A 19,333-nucleotide genomic window follows, 5' to 3' on the forward strand; every position below is an offset into this window, starting at 1 on the left:
CCTCTGTTTAAGTTATCCTGAGTGACCGACGGTTAAACATTTGCCATTTTTTAGGCAGGCATCCAATTAGAAGTGAGTAGAGGTGAGCAATAAACCTCCCAGAGTATTTGCTGCCTCAGCTGAAGGTCTTGAGTTAAAAACCAACAGAAAAGTCAAATATCTGGCAGCTGTCAAGTCATTACTGAGCAACTGGAAATACAAATACACTTTTGTTATTTGCAAAAGAATAACTATATAATTGCCATACAAATCACAGTATTTCAATTAAAATTATATTTTACACTTTGAAATGTCTTCTGATAGGCATTTGATTTGGAATCAATAGATGTTTCAATAGAATTTTCTCAGAAAAATGTGAAGTTGTTAAAAAAGAGAAATGTTACAGATCTGGAAACGACACAAGAAGGAAAAAGATGCACTTGGCTCTTCCTGATTTCGAATGACAAAATCTGTTTGTAGTTGACAGCAGTGGCAGAGGTATTGGAGCTGTAGCTCTGTTTGAGACCACAGAAGCATAAAGAAATGTATATATTAATTTATTAATATGTCTGGTTATACAATTTGTGTAATAGGTGGAAATTAGAGTTTGATCACATTTTGCAATATTTTACTTAACATAGGAACCAAAATAGGGACCAGCCTCAATTATCACAATCCAGCACCATAGTCTTTCTGCTAAATAAGTCTATTTAAAAATCAGTTTAGCACTGATTCATTTAAATATCAATTTGCCACGTTAGGTCCTTGAAAACTGCAGAGCTCATTCAAAACTAATCCCAAATGATTCAATGATATACTTAGGCGGCCAAAATAAACATGAAAAAATACTCCCAACTCATTTTATTGTGCATAATAACTATTTTCTTGTGTACTCAATTTTATTTATATCTGGAAAGAACAACTCAAGTTCTGGAGAGCCAGAAGGCATCTGGTTCTCTTTCCATCTGAACCCTTTACTACCTAATTGAACTCAATATGTGCTTGATCGGACGAGTTGAAACATTTCCCTGCTCTTAAGAAGCTGGAGACTTAAGGAGACCTATAAAAGGTGTGCCAAACCTGGCCCCGAAGGCAGCGGTTTGGCACACCTGCTCCACATTTTTCCTGTCCTAACCAACACCTGTAACCATATCATATAATTCCAAGCTTTTTACAACTGCTACTACTGACATGTACTGTTTATATTTATTGTTGTTTTTTCATTGTGCTTCTATAGATTTTGTATCATTAAACTTAGTCAACAAATCAATCTGAACTGCAGTAATGCTCCAAAGGTTTCAAGTATGTTATGCAAAATGACCTCAAAGCAAACTTTAGTTTAGCTTAATTCTATATCCAGTGAAGACAGCTTCCTTTTTTGAAGGGACAGATGTTTTAAGAATTTAACAATTCAATTTCTATTTGAGCAGTTCTAATCATCTCAAACCGCAACCAATTTATTCCAACTTCAAAACTCAAAGAAGTACACAGAAGAGACCAGTGCATTAGCCTAATTCATCAGGACTAGCAGACTGCTGGCTGAACACCACTCAGAAGAACCTGCAGAGGTTTCAGTGCTGAGTCAAACGAAATGTGAAGCAATGAAAAACATTCCCAGGCCTGGTTTCTGTTCTGTTCTCTGGCTGCCATATCCCCTGCTCTTCTTCAGATTCCACACAGATCAGTCACTCACAAGATAAATTCCAGTAAGAGTTAGAGCCAAAGGACTGTCTCTACAGAGAGGACTCCCCACTACACCTCCACGTCCTGTTTACTGCAGTACTGTTGTTTTCCACTGTGCTTCTATAGATTTTGTATCATTTTTAATTAGTCTGAGCCAAATGCTTGCAGCACCAAAAAGCTAACTGAAATAAAACGCTCATGAGAAAGTTCAATAGGAAAGGGAAAGGTTGGAAACAGCACAGGGGGGTTAACAGTTATAAGATACCAATGCAGCAAGTTCAGTTCACTAGAAATCCTCCATTCTTACCTCTCTCTCAGAATCACTCCTCTCTTTAGTGCTCAGGTCATTCCAGGGACTATAGTCTAAGAACAAAAGAAAAGAGAAAGTCCAAGTTATGATATTTGTTTTCTTTTCAAAATTCAAAAGAAAGCCCTAATCCCTCATGATTATATTCTAGCAATATTTCAGTCTTTTATTTAAAAATGCAAGTCTGCTTTACAAAAGACACACTGAATTGTTGCCAAGGAAACTTCCTCTCCCTGCTGCACAAACAGCATAGCCCTGATCTGACACAAAGCCTGGATACCAGATTCAACTGTGTGCCCATTCAATACTATAGCTTAATATCCATTTGGGGTCAAACTAATTGCATCACATACAGTACATCACAATTAATGGTATTTAACAAGGATCAGTCTATAAGGTGGTCATTTTTATAATTTGGGATAAAGGAATCTACTGCCTCATTAATTACAAAATAAACAGAATCAATATCCACTTTTCTATAGAACAATCTTTAGTGTTTCAACCATATTAAACCCCTTCCCATGAAACTAGTTTTCAAAGTGGAACATGAGAAATACTGAGGAATGTAAACTGAAGGATCTCCATAAGATCAAGAAATCAACAAAGACGTCAAGACCAGGAAATCAGATCATCACTGAGCCAGTGATTACATTTCCTCCCAGAAATTGAACTGCTTAAATGAAATATATTGAGTAGCTTTGGCAATGTAGTACTGGTTTCAGGATTAATATTTCAATTGTGCAGCAGGCTTTGAAATACAGCCAAATAGCTTTGAAATTAATCATTTCAATGTATCATTACTCATTACAAAATTTTCCAAACTTCAATGTGCATCAACAGGCACATTCAGAGTCTATACGGTATATATACTGTACAGTATGATGTAATTGGGAAATAAACAGGCATTTGGTAATTTGGTAATTCTTGGTTTACGTACTTTGACCTCCTTGAAGGCCTAAACAATGAACTCTAACATATGAAGACTTAAGTACAATGAAGTGTTAAATACAGAAGTCTACCTGAAGACATCAGTTACTAGAACTAACAAGACAGGTTTGGAACAAGCCCAAACTGTTACACATGTTAGGCTTTTTCAGGCTCCTGCAGAAGTGTTAAACTTTCCCCATCTCAAATTATATTATTGGAACTATTGATAGACATCAAAGGCAGAGGAACTGTTTGCTGAAGTTCTTCATAGCAGGAAATATTCTCTAACCCTCATTTGTATTTTTATTTGAAGCTAATAAAATAAGAAACAACTGCAGATAGCCAGGGCAAAGAGCACTGACAGAAATCAAGCTCTCTATATCTTAACTGTAAGTATAGTCAAAGTACAACTAGGTTCAATCACTGTCTTCTGTTCAGTATTGAGCCTGTACCAAGCAGACTCTCCCACTTGAACCACGTTCTTTTCCTGGGTTACTGATATCGACTGATGTCCAGTGGTAGCAGAAAATGAAGAGGTTTAGATTTAAACCAAAGGGAAGCTGCTCAAAAGGTTTAAGCGATAATGTAAGTGATAATTTTCAAGACGTGATAAAAGTAGTTGGCAAGCTTTTATCCTTTCATTTTAGTTTTCATCGTTTATTTTTGGGAGTGCAGAATAATTATTGGGCTTCTCTTGCATAGCCTTACTGAAACCTACTGTAACATTCAGGGAAAGTCGTATGCAAATACACAAAGCTGATTCCTTGTTCTTCCTTAAATAAAGAAAAGAAAAGGGTTGGGGCTTCACATCAGCTACCCCCCCACCCCATGACCTTTTCTTAAAAACAAGCCTCTTTTTCCCCTGCTCGTTTATTATATTTGAACATTCCATTTCACAGTACACCCCTTCAATAGGACTCGTGAATGTTCTTTTCAGTGCTCCTATTGAACCATTGCTTAGTTTCTTATATGTTTCTGTAAACACCCTTATTTTGAGCAGCTTTACAATTTCCATCTCTAAACAAGTCTAAAAAAAAGCATTTTTGGTCTCCAAGATTTGCATAACCACTGTTATTCGTCTTCTATTTTGTATGTATTACTGAAAATAAAGCAACTCTTTTTAATAGAAGAGACTTTACATTCATGCTCGTCTTTCAATCTTTCTGCCAATCAGTATTGTTCCATACCATACACCATAACGGCTATTATCCTTCAACTGCTTGGGTCCAAGGAGTCTTCCACTCTTAAAGTACGAGAACCAGCCAAGTTCAATTCCTACATTCAATTATCCTTTTAAACTCTTCATTATAATGACAATTTAAATTTGGAGAAGTAGAATTTATAAAAATAGTTTGGGTAATATCCAAACTGAATAAAAAAAGAGTAATAAAGGAAAAATAGAATAATAATAAAAAAAGAATTAAAAAAAGGAAGTACTACACAATAGTTCAGGTGGGTAGCTGCGTCAGCAAAGGAACAAAGTAACAGGTTTATTCCATGCTGAAAAAAGAAGAAAAAACACCACCGTAGGGCCTTCTTCAGGTGTGTCATCTTTGCGTACTACACAATATGCTATTTTATAGCTAATATATACAACCATATAAACATAAGGGCACATTAAGAAATCCACAGAGAGGTTTTCTTAGATGTAAAGGGCACTGCAAAAGTTAGGAGATGCTTAGAAGGCACAAGTGTAGAAAAGATTCCACTCTGTCACATATATGAGCTAACATCATTAGAAAAATCTCCACAAATAAGTATTCACAATCCTAAAAGACGCTGACAAAGTTAACCCCGAAGACTTTAGACAGGGTTGTGGGAGAATAAGGAATGGCTCACCTGCCATTTGGAGAAACTTAGTTTCTTAGTTTAAAAAATAGATCCAATGGGCAAGATGGCCAAAGATTCCCCTCTCATAACATTTATGTTCTAAAACGTGGGTTTGAAGCCTCACATGCCATGCTGATTGCATCTATGGTCAAAACAAAAGTCACATGCACGAAAGACTGTAATAGACCTAAAAAAAGAACGGGAACTATTACAAAAGAGCCAAAGCTATAGTCTATGTTTACCGAAGCCAGGGTTGACTGTATCTCAAAAAGATTAAAGACATCTGCTAAAATGCAGTGATGTATCAACAATACAGAGAAAACTAACCCTACAGTCCCTGTACAGACCTGGTTAAACATTATTCCACTGTAGTTTGCAGTAATACTGAAACTCCAATTAAGTTTGCCATCACCTCTTCAGATACTTGTCTGCACAATTTCTTGGAATTTAGAACAGCACAAAAAAGTTATTTACTTAATTTATGTTTTATTTTTCTTCATCTTTCCATTTTATTTTGGAAACATTTCACAGTTGAAAAGTCAAAGTGTATCTTCAAGATTAACACCTGAATGCAATTTTTAATCCAACTAAAGGCTTTCAATTTGGTTCGAGTTTTTTTTTAATATTAATTTCAGCCAAGTGTTACTGAAAACACTGAGACGTTATTTGATTAATAAAAATTATGGTGTAATATTTAGCTTTTCTGCGTCAACAATAAAACTAACATGCTGTTGCTCTTCCAATAAATGTTTCCATGTAGCTCCCATTGTTTTAGCTTTGTAATTGAGTCATAACCAAGCAGATTAGTAATACCTGTACTGTGAAAACAAATCTTGACTTGCACAATGTCACTCACCGTAAAACCAGTAGTGTTCACATTAGTAAATGAGATGATTCCACCCTTTGCAAATCCGCACTTTTCTCTGACTTTAGCTAAAGACTCTTTTGGGAACCTCGCTGGAAATTAAAGGCACTTAAAATGAAAAACAAATATAAAGGGGTTTAAAACAAGAGCGGTGCACCAGTAAGGAGGTTTTTTACATTTTGTCACACATTTTATCATGTACTCTAGACTGCCCAATTAAATGTTTTTCCCCATTTCTATATTTGTGAGACCTGCACCAAAAGATATCTTCTGACATAAAAATTTTGATTAAGAATGTTTATCTTTTTCTTTTTTGTTCAAACAACCAGTCTGGCACTATATAATTAATGTAGATTCTTAAACAACAGAAGATGGTTTAACTTTGTTTAATTTTTGACTAAAATTGAGGGTGGTGGGAAACTCATTAAATACAGACGTTAAAGACACAATATACAATGTCAAGTAATTGTCGTCCGTAAAGGGAAAGATCAAGCTTAGGCGCTCTTCTTCCCCAGCCTGTCCATTATCATTAATAGCAACCAAAGCACAGTCACACAAACATAATGCACAAATAACACATACAATTAATATACAATAACATTCCTTTTCTGTGTTTTTGATTCCTCAAGACAGAAACTGACTTTCAACATCTAACAGTTTGTTTGTCCTAATACAATGACTATTTTTTGTAATCATTTGCTCTCGCTGTTTCTTGTGGTGCCAGCTTTAACATTCTGCATTTCAAAGAGCACAACAGGAGCTTCAAGTTGCTACATGTCCATTTTATCTTTTGGATTCGAATGAATGCTAGCTGGGTCCACCAGAGATATCCCTCATATTTTACCTAGAAATCATGGGTTTGCTTTTGTGTCTACTTCAGTTTAGCTCAGAATCTCAGCGAGCACAGACTAATATTTGCATTGAAGCTGGTGACAGAGTTTTAACTGATTATCAACATGTCTTAAATATGAAAATGTACAGTATATACAACTGAAATGAAAGAGTTAAACATATTTCTATGATATAGATCAAAGTTGTCTGTGCCAGTTCTGTTCTATATAGTATGAACTTGACAATAGTACCTGGAGAAATAGAGGAACTCATCTTATAAAGAAGATGTCCATAACATGACAGATTACTGAAAGAGCTCCATTAGTAGCCATTTTACCCAAAATGCTCCCCAAAGAGTCTTTAGCTAAAGTCAGAGAAAAGTGCAGATTTGCAAAGGGTGGAGTCATCTCATTTACTAATGTGAACACTACTGGTTTTACGGTGAGTGACATTGTGCAAGTCAAGATTTGTTTTCACAGTACAGGTATTACTAATCTGCTTGGTTATGACTCAATTACAAAGCTAAAACAATGGGAGCTACATGGAAACATTTATTGGAAGAGCAACAGCATGTTAGTTTTATTGTTGACGCAGAAAAGCTAAACATTACACCATAATTTTTATTAATCAAAAAACATCTGTGTTTTCAATAGCACTTGGCTGAAATTAAAATAAAAAAACACTGAACCAAATTGAAAGCCTTTAGTTGGATTAAAAATTGCATTCAGGTGTTAATCTTGAAGATACACTTTGACTTTTCAACTGTGAAATGTTTCCAAAATAAAATGGAAAGATAAGATCACTTTATTAGCCATATACAATTTCTTTCATTAGGAATTAATCTTTTCGCATACCCCAGCTTGCTCTCCATGAGACACACAGACAGGGAGAGAAGCTTGGGGTCAGAGAGCAGGGTCAGCCATTGTACAGCGCCCCTGGAGCAGTTGGGGTTAAGGGCCTTGCTCAGGGGCCCAACAGAGTAGGATTCCTCTACAGGCCGCAGGATTTAAACTAGCAACCTTCCAACTACAGGCGCAGATCCTTAGCCACAGAGCCACTGCTCCGCACCATAAGATAAGATACAATTTCTTGCTTTAGGAATTTGTCTTTCACATACCCCAGCTTGCTTTCCATGAGACACACAGAGAGAAGCTTGGGGTCAGAGCACAGGGCCAGCCACAGGCACTGATCCTTAGCCACAGAGCCACCGCTCCACCCCTTTGGTGTAAAATAACTGAAACTGAAGTATTTGGGTGGCATAATCCTAATAAACACACAATGTTATTTTCCCAGTTGTACTTAAGGAAAGGAGGGATGTTATTCATAAGCCTTTAACTAGGATAATTCATCTGTCATGAAAGGTGGGGACTGTATACATAAACTGGACAATTGCTAGTGTCACAAAAGGAGGACTAAAATTAAGTAAAAGGTAATTACAGACAAATCAGTCTTACTCCTGTGACAAAGGTATGGAAATGAAAATAGAGTAGAAGTAAACTGACAAAATAAAGGCACTGAACCTGGATTTAGGGAAGGTATTAGTTGATATACAAGAAATTCAACAAGCACCAAAAACAGTAAAGAGACTTAAAGTATATAATACTATAATGTGCAAGAGGCTAAATGTAAAAGACTAAAACTTTAAGGAGTAAGGATAGTGTTAACCCAGGGGATTACTTCAGACTCGTTAGTAAAACTAGGATACGAGTTCATAATTGAATGAATTGAATGGAGTAAATGCAGTGCATGACACTTTAAAAAACACAGCACTACTAGCATCACGAATACAAACTATTACAATAAAACCTTATATAAAATGTCAGTGGTGTTAAGCCTAAAAAAAACGAATTATTGTACCAATCACATTATAGTGCAAGAGTCAAGAGGCACAAGACTATAAGGAAGGGGTGTGATCCTTGGAATCCTCATCGTGCAATCCAAAACATCGGGTTTTTGGGAAACAATGAATGCTGTTGAGGAACACAGAGGAGACCTGGACACATGCAGCAGTAGAAGAGACTTCTTTTAAATCGAATGAAACAGCAAAGCTTACAATACTGAAGGTAATGGAGTTTAATGTGACAAAAGCCTCTGTATTGCAAGACAACCTGTGCTTTAATTGATTGTAGTTCAGGAGTCAGCTGCAGGCTTGCTATTTAAATACATGGGAACTTGAGAAGCTTTCTGTTGTTCTGTGTAGTCTTTCTGGTTCACTCATCTTTTTTCTCATCATAAGAGGGAACATGCACCCTAATTTAGACCTGCACTTACTGATTGAGAACAGTCATGTATGTTGACTTTTCACCTTAAGTGTTTTTGTCAGAGAGGGAAAATACAATGATAAGGAATCACTAAAGCCAGAATCAAACACATTTAGCGCCCCAAGGTAAATTTTCATCAATCTATCCAAGGCTTCTGGAAAAATAAAAAAAGATAATGGGATCCTTGATCAGGTTTATTTTTGAAAACAGATATTCACAGAGTATTACATGATGTGCCTGTGTTCTTCACATCTGCTTATTTCTGACATGTCTCAGTATTTTATCATATTCAGGAGAGGTCATAAAAAAGATCAGGTAGTACTTATCAGGGAAATCAGACTCCTGTAAAGTCCTTGAAAAACTAAGCACATATATACAATATTTGGCACTCAACAAAGCTGTTCAAAAAAGGGTCTTATCATTCCCGCTTGCATGTCATTTAATATTGCACTTTGAGTTTGACATAAAACAGCTTCTAAAAGATTGAAATAAAGCTTTCACTTGGTAAAATTCTGAATATGACAGGAATATATAAACAGAGTAACAGTCACTCACAAAAGTAGTTAGTTTCTTTTAATATATTTATAGACATTTGCCACAATCAACAATTAAACAAGCAATTAAAGGATAGTAAATTAACCCAACTACTAGAAAATGTAAGTTTTAATTTTATAAAACCAAAGTCCACCCCAAGATTATGCTAATTGTAGCTGGGAAAATTCATAGATATTAATATCTTAGGAAGTCCAAAGAGGCAGAACTACCACTATTTAGGATTATTACGAGTTGATTTTAAAATGAGAGGCACTGTTTTCCTACACTAAATGCATTCTACCGCTTGTCAGTTAGTGTATACATGTGGTTTCTTAAGAAAATGTGCATCTCAAGGCAGCATTTATGTCATCACTATTAAAATGGGAATGGGAAACATGAAAGGGAATATTAGAATGGGAAACATGAAAGCACAAGTCAAAGATCAAGTCATACAGTACATATGCAATAAATGATGTGTCTTATATTAAGTTCACAACAGGACTTCTGTTACAGAGAGCAGTAAAACATTTCAAACAATGACAACTGTATGGCTGCTTTCACAAAATGTAGTAGAATGTAAAAAAGCATGTGTGACTAACAGATGAGTCATGAACGAAATTAACTGGTTTTAAAATAGTCCACAATATGCATGATCTGTGAAATAAAACATGTTGGTTTTGAAACAGGGAGAATGTTCTATGAAGAAAAAGACAGCCTTGTTTTTGTCAAAAAATTGTTTATATAACAAAGCAAAATTAAAATGTGATTATTTAAAGCATTACATAATTATATACAATGATTAATACCATGTTTTGCCATCAGTTCATTAACACCGCTATACAGTCCTTAACGTCCATATATTCATAGAAATACTGAAGTTCCACTAATGTGATCAATTCATTTTTTTGCCTCATTGGAAAATCCATCCATTTTCTACCGGCTTCATCCAATTCAGGGTCGTCAGGGAGCCGTAGCCTATCCTGGTAAGCAATGGATGCAATGAGGGAATACACCCCGTACAGGATGCCAGTCCATCATAGGACTGAGACACAGACATGCACACAATCACATCAGTGCCAGTTTCCCCAGCAATCAATTAACTTACCAGTATGACTTTGAACTGTGGGCGTAATGAAACGCGCATGAACACGGGGAAAGCATACAACCTCCACACAGATAGCACCCCAGGTCCAGAAGTGAATGCAGGGTCACAGTGCTGCAAGGCAGCAATGCTAACCACTACACCACTGTGTCGCCCTTGTTAGAAAATGCCCAACTAAACTCCAATGAAAAGTTATGAAATGAATAGAAGCATCTAATGAAAAAATAGATTAAAAGTTGATGAATACACTAAAAAGTCTTTCTGTGAGCGACCACACTATATCTACTAAAACTATATCCACAGTGTACACTGTACATGGACAGATATTCTGTATTTTGCGCAATCTGCCAACTCTCTAGTTAGACCAGAACTGAAACAGAAGAGCAACATGCAACATCTAAGAAACACAGGAACTGAAGGGCTCCGAGACATCACCTTATTCAAAATAACACAAAAGTGACAGAAAGCCAGGGATGTTGGAACAATGTTATCTAACAGAGACATTTGTCTCCCCAGATATTTCCCTAGAAAAACTAGATAAACCGAAGCTAAGTGAATATCATTATAACATTGTCAGCGTACTTCTCTCTCTTAGCCACTCCGATGCTTCTTTTTATTCGTTCTTTTTTTTCCTTTTTCTGCTGAGTCAAGGTCACTTTTAACCTAATAGAGCACCCTATAAATTTTTCCTAATACTTTTTTTGACTGAGCCGTTGAAACCATTTGGGTTGCTTTTTCATTCAACGTTTGTATATAATTTGAATATATTTGCCCAAAGCCTCCAGCATAAAACACTAATATATGGCTTAAGTATGCAGAGCAACCAGATTCTGAAATCTTGCCATGTAAACTCTGCAATCAGATCTGGAATCAGGTTTCCATCACTAATCCCAGTAATCCGATTACATCTGAATTTGCCAACATGGGCCAGTCACTTCACGTCATTTCAAATCTGACCCCCGTCTACAAACCTTTGACAAAGTACAAGCCAATTTCATATACATATTGTAAACTGCCCTGGATAAGTAAGAATGCCCACTAAGAAAAATTGTAATATTAAGAATAATAAAGAAATAAAAGAAAGTGTGGAGAAAGAAAGGAACTGTAGACGTTCCAAAGAACACCATCTAATCTAAGAAGCATGGTGGAAGTAGTGTTGTGCCCTGGGCATGGATGGTCACTTCTGGAATAACTACTAACTGAAGAAAGGAAGCAGCAGAACAAACTTTATAAAAACATTTTGTCTACTTGCATATAAGAAAATCCTTCCAAATTATTTGGTAGTGCATCACTGAGCTGCACAATGACCTAAAATATACAGCCAATGCAACCAGAGTTCGCCAAGTGAAAAAGTGAAAATCCAAGACAGGAGAAGTCAATATCGAGATTTAAAAACAAACTGAATACATATTCTATGAGGAAAAAAAGCAGTCAGAACATCCCAAGAATAGGCAAGAATTAAAAATGGCTGCAGCACAGGCTTAGCAAAGCACCTTAAATGATTTACATACTGTAGAGTTTGGTAAGATCAATCAGTCATAGAATTCATTCAGTTATTGCAGTTAAAAACAACTGAACGTGTCTGATACAATCACTTGAAATCACTGGGTTGACCACGAAGTACGGGTTTGTTCTAATATGATCAAATCCATGCATGTAATTGCCCAAAATAAAACGTATATTATAATTTAGTAATTATTCACATTACCTCAAGATCTCAAATGATACATATTAACACTAAAGCAACTACAGTATGTTTTGTTTCCCAAGCTAACAATTCCTCATTTCCCCCCACCATGTTTATACCTGTCCTGTCTGCATTTTTTTTAGTTTCCAGAATTATCTATAAATTTGGTTCACAGTCCAGTGCATAATAAGCACTTCATTTATTTTTAATGTGTTCCATTCACTCAGATTGCTACAGTACCTACCACACTACCTCTATGATTTGTTTACCTGAGTTTTTTCACATCTCTTTTCATCTCCCTTTCCCACATCACTTACCATTACTCACATTTTCTTGTCTTCCTTAAACTAAAGTAACCCTCCCCTCACTTTGCCTTATATTCCTGACATCTGCCATTATCCCCCACATACCTGAAAAAGACTCCACAGCCTAAATGTTGCATCATTTCCATTTTGTTTTACTTTTCCAATGTGGACTAAATACTTGTTCAGATGATCTTTAGCTCCTCCTTAGCATAAGCAAATACCATTTAGAAAGACCAGAGGACACACTTCCTGCCACAATACTTTTCACTAAGTTGTGTGACTCATTGTTGCCATGACAGGGTTAGCTTCAACAAGTTGTATCTGCTCACTTTTTTCCCACACCCTGTTTCACTGTGTATTTCACATTGGGCTGTAAAATCTTACTGAGTATCTCATTGCCATTTGTTATTCTACATCCTTTCAAATACTCATAGTATTTTGCAAATCTATTCAATATACCTCGTACAGTGTAATTCTTATCTTTGGAATACAACGGGTCAAATTTTCTCACTGAATGCCTCAGAAAAGAAATTCATACTATAAGCAACAAGAAAGGTGTTAATGCACAGAGCCAATCCATAACTGACGCACTTAAAATTTAAGTGAAGTGCACATAATACTAATGGGATGTTCTGCATAAATCCACTTAAAAATCTAGCAGAATGTGTCATGTTTCTAGTGTGCACATTATGTTTTAAAACCCGCAGGAATGCCTGTCATTTATTCCCAACGGTGCTGTAAAATAAAAACGCATTACAGGTAATATATAAAATGCCTATTCATGCATGCATTTCTTGTTGAAATTCTGTATCATGTGCAATAAATTAAAAACAAAATGTCAGACCTATGAAGATAGAAGCAACATGCAGACTTCAACAGCCAAATTCAGTTTCAAAATAGCAATTAACAGCAATTACTTCTCTAGACTGAATTCCTCCTCTCTGCCCTTTGGTTTCTGGCTGAAGAGTATGTACATTCATGCAGGCCTGTGGCTGAGCAGGTGTTGCACAGAGGCACAGCAAATGAGAAACCTGTTACATAGTCTGTTTAAGAGATTGCCGACAGATGGCTGGTGCACCAAGATGGACACATAAAGCATGCATTAGAGCATGAAAGAACCCCACAGTAGCATAGCTACCTGGGCTGCACAAATAGTTCAACAGCATACAAACTAACCACAGCAGACATTTCTAGTTCTCTACATCTCCATTTTCCTGTGTATACTGTACGTTTAAGATAAAAAAATATTGAGCAGAGTAAAACTCAGTAGGTTCACATTACAAAACAGTAAGAGGGTTCAGAAATATTTAATTTGAATGTTGAAACCTCATCACCTGTCCCATTTATTCTCCTCATTGATATGGAAAGTGTTGCAGTGTTGTAGATAGTTAAAAAGTGAACTTGTAGTCCCAATGAGCAGTACGTATTTATACACATGTCCAGGCAACAAAAAATATCTAATAATTTAAATTAACTTTTATTTTAGCATTGATCATTATTAAACCCCCTAGATGACAGACATCAGAGTTCGGAGTGACGCAAGCAGTGCAGGGACTTTCAGATCACAGACTGAGCTCTTTAGCATCACCACTACTAGTTCCAGCCTTAGCTATGTTATTATCCAAGAGGGATTCCCTCAAGTAGCAGCACAAAAATGCAAATCACTACATTCAAAACATTATTCATATTCATTAAAATATTTCTGAATAAAGATTGGGTTAAGAAGAAATGCTGGCTTGGCTTCAACATTTTGACTGAAGATTAGGTTGATGCCACACACTTGTTCTATTAGCAAATTAAAACGGCAGCAGGTTAGTAGTGCAATCATCCGCTAAACAAATGATCAAATTAGACATTCTGGATTGATATAGAGTAGCGGACTCTGAAAATTAATTTGCTGCAGCTATCTCAAATAATGTATTTCTTTGTAAAAACAGCAGTTTCATTATTTCAAGAAATAATGCAGTATGCAGACAGTTCTGTTGCTCTTTGCAAAAGATCACGGGCTGAGTGTCCTTCACACTACATTTTCTGAATGGATTTATGAAGTTTACCACATTTATGTCCCTTGTAATTATCTCTTCTCAATTACACAAGCTGTCCAAGCATGCCATTTGCCATATGAAGCTATTAGGTAGAAGGTAATGAGCACAATCAATACACAGCTGCCAGGTGTTGAAGAAAGCACAGAACCCTTTGCTGGAACTCGCGCAATTCAATCTTGGCTGCTTTGGCAGTGGAAGAGTAGCACAAGCTAGAGTATAACTAGCAGACAAGGAGAGTTGACCAATTTGCTACAAAATACATCACAGTTCTGAGGAAAACTATAGTTTTCCCGTGACATTTTTCTTTCCATGGCATTTGTTTTTCCACTTTCTTTTATATGCATGTTGTAGACTCTCTCTGAATAAAAGAGATACGTAAATCTTTATCTTCTCAATGCCCATAGGTGCAGTATAATTCCATGTCCAATAACATTACATTCGGTGTGCTATCTGAACTGTGTTTGTAGAACAGTTTAGACATAAAAATCACAGGACTCGTGTATTAGCAACATAGTGCTGTCACAATCAGTAGCAAAACATTTAGCAACAGCCTGTTCCTCAAATTGCAATTTAATGTTTTGGCAATACAAGTGGTTGTAAGTACAAAATTACATAAAACAAGCCAATCACAGCCAAAATCCAAATTAAAACAGCATGGAAATTATGCAAATAAATACCCTTGATATGAAGATAAGAAACATTAAAAGATACACAACTTTAGCAAGTCACATTGCACTAGAAAAAGAAGAGCTACCCAATGGATATGTATTATCCCTATTGCAAGGAACAAGCCACAAAAGCAGAAAACAGGAAGACAACGTTGTGACCATGACCGCTGTAGAGAATAAGTCACCGGCACCAACAGCACTCTCAAGTAAATGAAGGAAGACGAAGAATAAAAAGGTAATAAATGCATTTACTGTGTTTCACTTAACTGGGGAAAAAAAGCTTAGTAGATGACTAATCACAAACCGCAAGAACTCAATATACCCCGATAAATTCCCAAAGAATCCACAACGTATACTTTTTCCAATTTAATTTTTTTCGCATTTTTTTACCATTCATAAGAGGTAGCAGGTTTTACCACAATTTAATACACTGAGTTCAGACTCTGAAATATGGGCTTATTTTTATGACTTTCAACAAACTTTATGACCCAGATAATGACAGATGGCTGGATAGGGACCCCTTATTTTAACACCTGAGGGGTTATCTGACCCATATTATGATCTTAAGCCATAAGGTTAATAATAAGGTTTATTTTATAGTACAACTTTACTTCCTTTTTATAACACTTACAGTAAGTTTCTCATTGGTGATTGTCAATAAATGATATCATCCATGGGAGGTACTATAAATCACCAAAGGAAAAAAGTAAACCAAAGATGATCATTGAAAAGGAAACACTGCTTTCAGCCAATATAAATAAAACTACACAGAAATCTCATCAAAATGAAACAAGGACACACATTTTTGGTTTACCATAATGCCATTTTAAACTCACTATATGAGTCCATCCCAACAGGAAATTAATTATGCTGTCCTGTTGTCCATATTTAATGAGCTTGGTTCATTAAATGTGACTTTTCCTGTAACCGTGCAACTAAGGCATGTCTGGAAATGTGCATGCTTGTTTATTCAGTTCTTAAGCATCTACAGACACCAGGAATAATAAGCTTTGTTGAAGTACACTGCCCAATAGCAGTGTACTTGTACAGATGAAGTCAGACAGCTTTGTGTCCACTTCTAAATGGGCAAACTCAGAGGGGAAGAATTCTCATTGCTATACACTTATACTAATTGTTCTGTGAAATATGCATTAAATATGTTTGGGAATACTGACATGTGCTAGATTAGCCCTTTATGCCTTCCACTGCAATGCCTTCCCAGCCTTTATGCCTTCCCAGCCTTTTTGTTTATACATCCAGTTGTGCCCGATCACTATGTTTCAAAGTGTAATTCACGTGTGTAAATGACTCTCATTAAACAATCAAGGTTACAAAATGAGAGTGCCTGAATATCATGTCCCCTCTTTGACAACCAGACACAGATTGAACCACATACTAGGTTTCATGAATAACTCAACAAGGCATATTTGTGGTCCAGAGGCAACTTGCTTTTGGACATTTTAAAATTTCAAAATTCATTTTCTACTTTCCGCACAAACAAAATGCGGTTACTTCAGTGCACTTCAACATTTACTATATGTGCAGGGTCCTGTATGCACATAGAACGTTTTGTTTTACTCCAAACAGCTGTTGTCCCAAGTGCCTGAGAAAAGCCCCATTGTCAGGAGGGCTGGGGCCATCGCCAGCTGCTTTGAAGGAGTACAAAAGGTGAACGGGTTCACAGAGGACTCTTTGTGAAACAAATACCCTAAAGGGGTCATCTAGATTTCAGCACCTCACTATCAGGCTCACATTGCTTCCACTAGTATGACTGATGTGAACTTCAACCCCTCCCTTTTCTCACATTACAACAAATGCTGATGAAGCAGGTGATATTCCATCAAAACTCACAGACTTAGTCTTACCTTTATGGAAATCGGATTATTGCTCTTGCAATGCCTCTGTTGTTGAAACTAAAAATGACTGAATTATCTCTGTGACGGAAGACAGGGTAGGATGAAGTCCTGAAAGTATGAGTCCCCCCTACATACCCAAACTGGAGAAGATCAGTTTCCTTATACTGCTCCAAAAAAGAGGAAGGAAGAAAATGTACACAATACACAGACTTTGTGTACACAAAGTGGAAAATTAAAAGTGGAAATTAGGGTCATTACAAAAAAAGGCCACCTACCAAAGCCAGTGCCGTCCTCTGCAATGTCAAAACCATAATTCAGAAAATGTGGCCAACATAGAGCACCGAGTTTCTTTTAAAAGACTTTTTACAGTTTTACACTTCATTAATACAAAAATTGTTGTTTAAGAGCAGAATTAATAATGATGTTATGAACCCTGTAAGTCTTTTTTGTGGGTCAAATTATTTAAATTCATCGGAATCTTGCAAAAGATAATGAGTAATGCCACCAGCTATCTGATGCACTTGCCCAAATAAAAAAAAAGGATATAACTGATTTCTTTCAGACCAGAATAGTTTTTCAGGAGTGAAAAAATAATTGATGCATTATTCAGAAAAGGCAAGCACACACGAGTGTGCATTTCACTCTTACTGTAAAACAAATTATTTTCCTTTGTCCACTTTAGGCATTTCATATCCATCCGATTACTAGAGTTTCGGTTTTGCCCTTTTAACACATTATACCTTCTTCTAGCATGGATTCAAATTACGAGAAAAACTTCAGAAAAAGCAGATTTGCCTACAGCAAGCAAGTGATCTTTTCTGTACATTGGAGTATCATACTTTGATACTGTATGTGATATACTGTAATGGACACCGATTCATGGGACCTTTTAATATTTCATAACTAGGAATATATCTAAATCAGATTCTGATTCTCTTATTGTTGGTAAAAGCAAGGCATAATGGTGTAAGGTAGAGTGGCTACTGTTGCATAATATCTACCAGCTTGTTTGTCCTTTCCAGTAAACATCAATGTCTGTGCAGGTCCTGTTGAGAAAAGCATTCTATTTACAGGAAATACCTGAGCAACAATGAGACAGGAAGCAGACAAGCTATACCTGGAAACACAAAGGTAAGAGCCAACGGCCGCCTACCTAAACAATGTTTCAATTAAGAAAAAGACAGTCTCAGAAAAAGAAAAAGACCACTTTTGCAAGCCATGGAAAGTTAAGCCAGGTATCACTATTTTTTTCCAATTAGTATGCAGTTAATTTGAACAACTTAATTTAGATTGGCAGGTACTGCATACTAGCCTATACTTTCTACTATACTTTGGAATTTCTCTTGGGTAAAAAATCTTTGCCTAATTTACCATTTTTATTTCCATTTCAATTTTCCAATTCATTGCAATGTTAATTGGACCTGATTTAGTTGTTAAACATTTATTTCAGTAAGCCTAAATGACAAAATTATCATTATTTCTACAGTTTCATAAGTATAACAAAACAAAAAGCAACAATTATCTTTTTATCTACAGTGCTTCAGCGGTCTCTGCCCTGTATTTAAAAAAGTTCACAATTATTTTAAACATTAATTTGAACTGGTATCTCAAGGTAAATCAAGTCTGGCATGATCACCAAATGAGCTTTATGGGCTTCGAGCCCAGTTTTGTAATTGTTATGTTCTTATGTTTAGCAGAAGAAGCAATTAAATAGAGAAACTAATACTGTATCTTCTGATCCTGGTATACAAAATCCTACTGTATATGTAAAGAAGCAGGTTTTACTAGAAAACTTGGAATATTAAAACTGCAACCTGGACAAAAACACAAACACAAGATGCCTCTGAATGTAAACTTTTTTTACCTCAACAATGTCTCCTGAATGAGAGAGTAATCAGTGCAACTGCCCAGAGCTCCACCCTACTAGAGAGCTCGGTGTTAAAATTTATAACTACCTGCCCCTTGGGACACAAAGCAGTGTTGTATTGGCCCAGATTGTACTTTTTGTGGAAAATAAACATTTTTCAAAATTTCACGCATTTTGCAAACATGATCACATTAGTAACAGTAGCCTTAGCGAAACTCGAGAATGTATCATTCTAGTACCATATGCCTTCCAAATATTTATCATGCCCCCATAAGTGTACAATCCCATATACGTTACACAGCAAAAAAAAAACAGTAAAAGTAAAATGAAATGTCCACAAGATGAAACAAGAACAACAGTTTATAATAAAGCTAGAGCCTAGTCGCTGAGGTGCTTTTCACCAGGGACAGCACCAATCCAATAAGCTAAAATCCAACCTGGCTGGCTGTTTCTTTTGTGCACTTCACTCATCAGATAAAAGAATCAGTCATTCGGGTTTTTATTCATTCAGTTCCAAATACCAGATACACATTGTGCTCGAATGGCAATTACTCCTGTCATAATTTCAGTGTTTGAAATTGAAATT

At 36.2% G+C, this 19,333-nt stretch overlaps 1 protein-coding gene across 1 annotated transcript in view; it reads right to left on the reverse strand.

Annotated features, from left to right (window-relative positions):
* b4galnt3b (beta-1,4-N-acetyl-galactosaminyltransferase 3b) overlaps window positions 1–19,333 on the reverse strand; it is an 88,262-nt gene that overhangs the window by 52,522 nt on the left and 16,407 nt on the right. The window contains exon 2 of the mRNA XM_088924206.1: window positions 1,970–2,025. Coding sequence (XP_088780332.1) covers window positions 1,970–2,025 — 56 coding nt within the window. The remainder of the gene's footprint in view (window positions 1–1,969; window positions 2,026–19,333) is intronic.

Source organism: Atractosteus spatula, chromosome 8 (assembly GCF_055471065.1).
Source record: "Atractosteus spatula isolate fAtrSpa1 chromosome 8, fAtrSpa1.hap1, whole genome shotgun sequence".
Lineage (NCBI taxonomy): Eukaryota > Metazoa > Chordata > Actinopteri > Semionotiformes > Lepisosteidae > Atractosteus > Atractosteus spatula.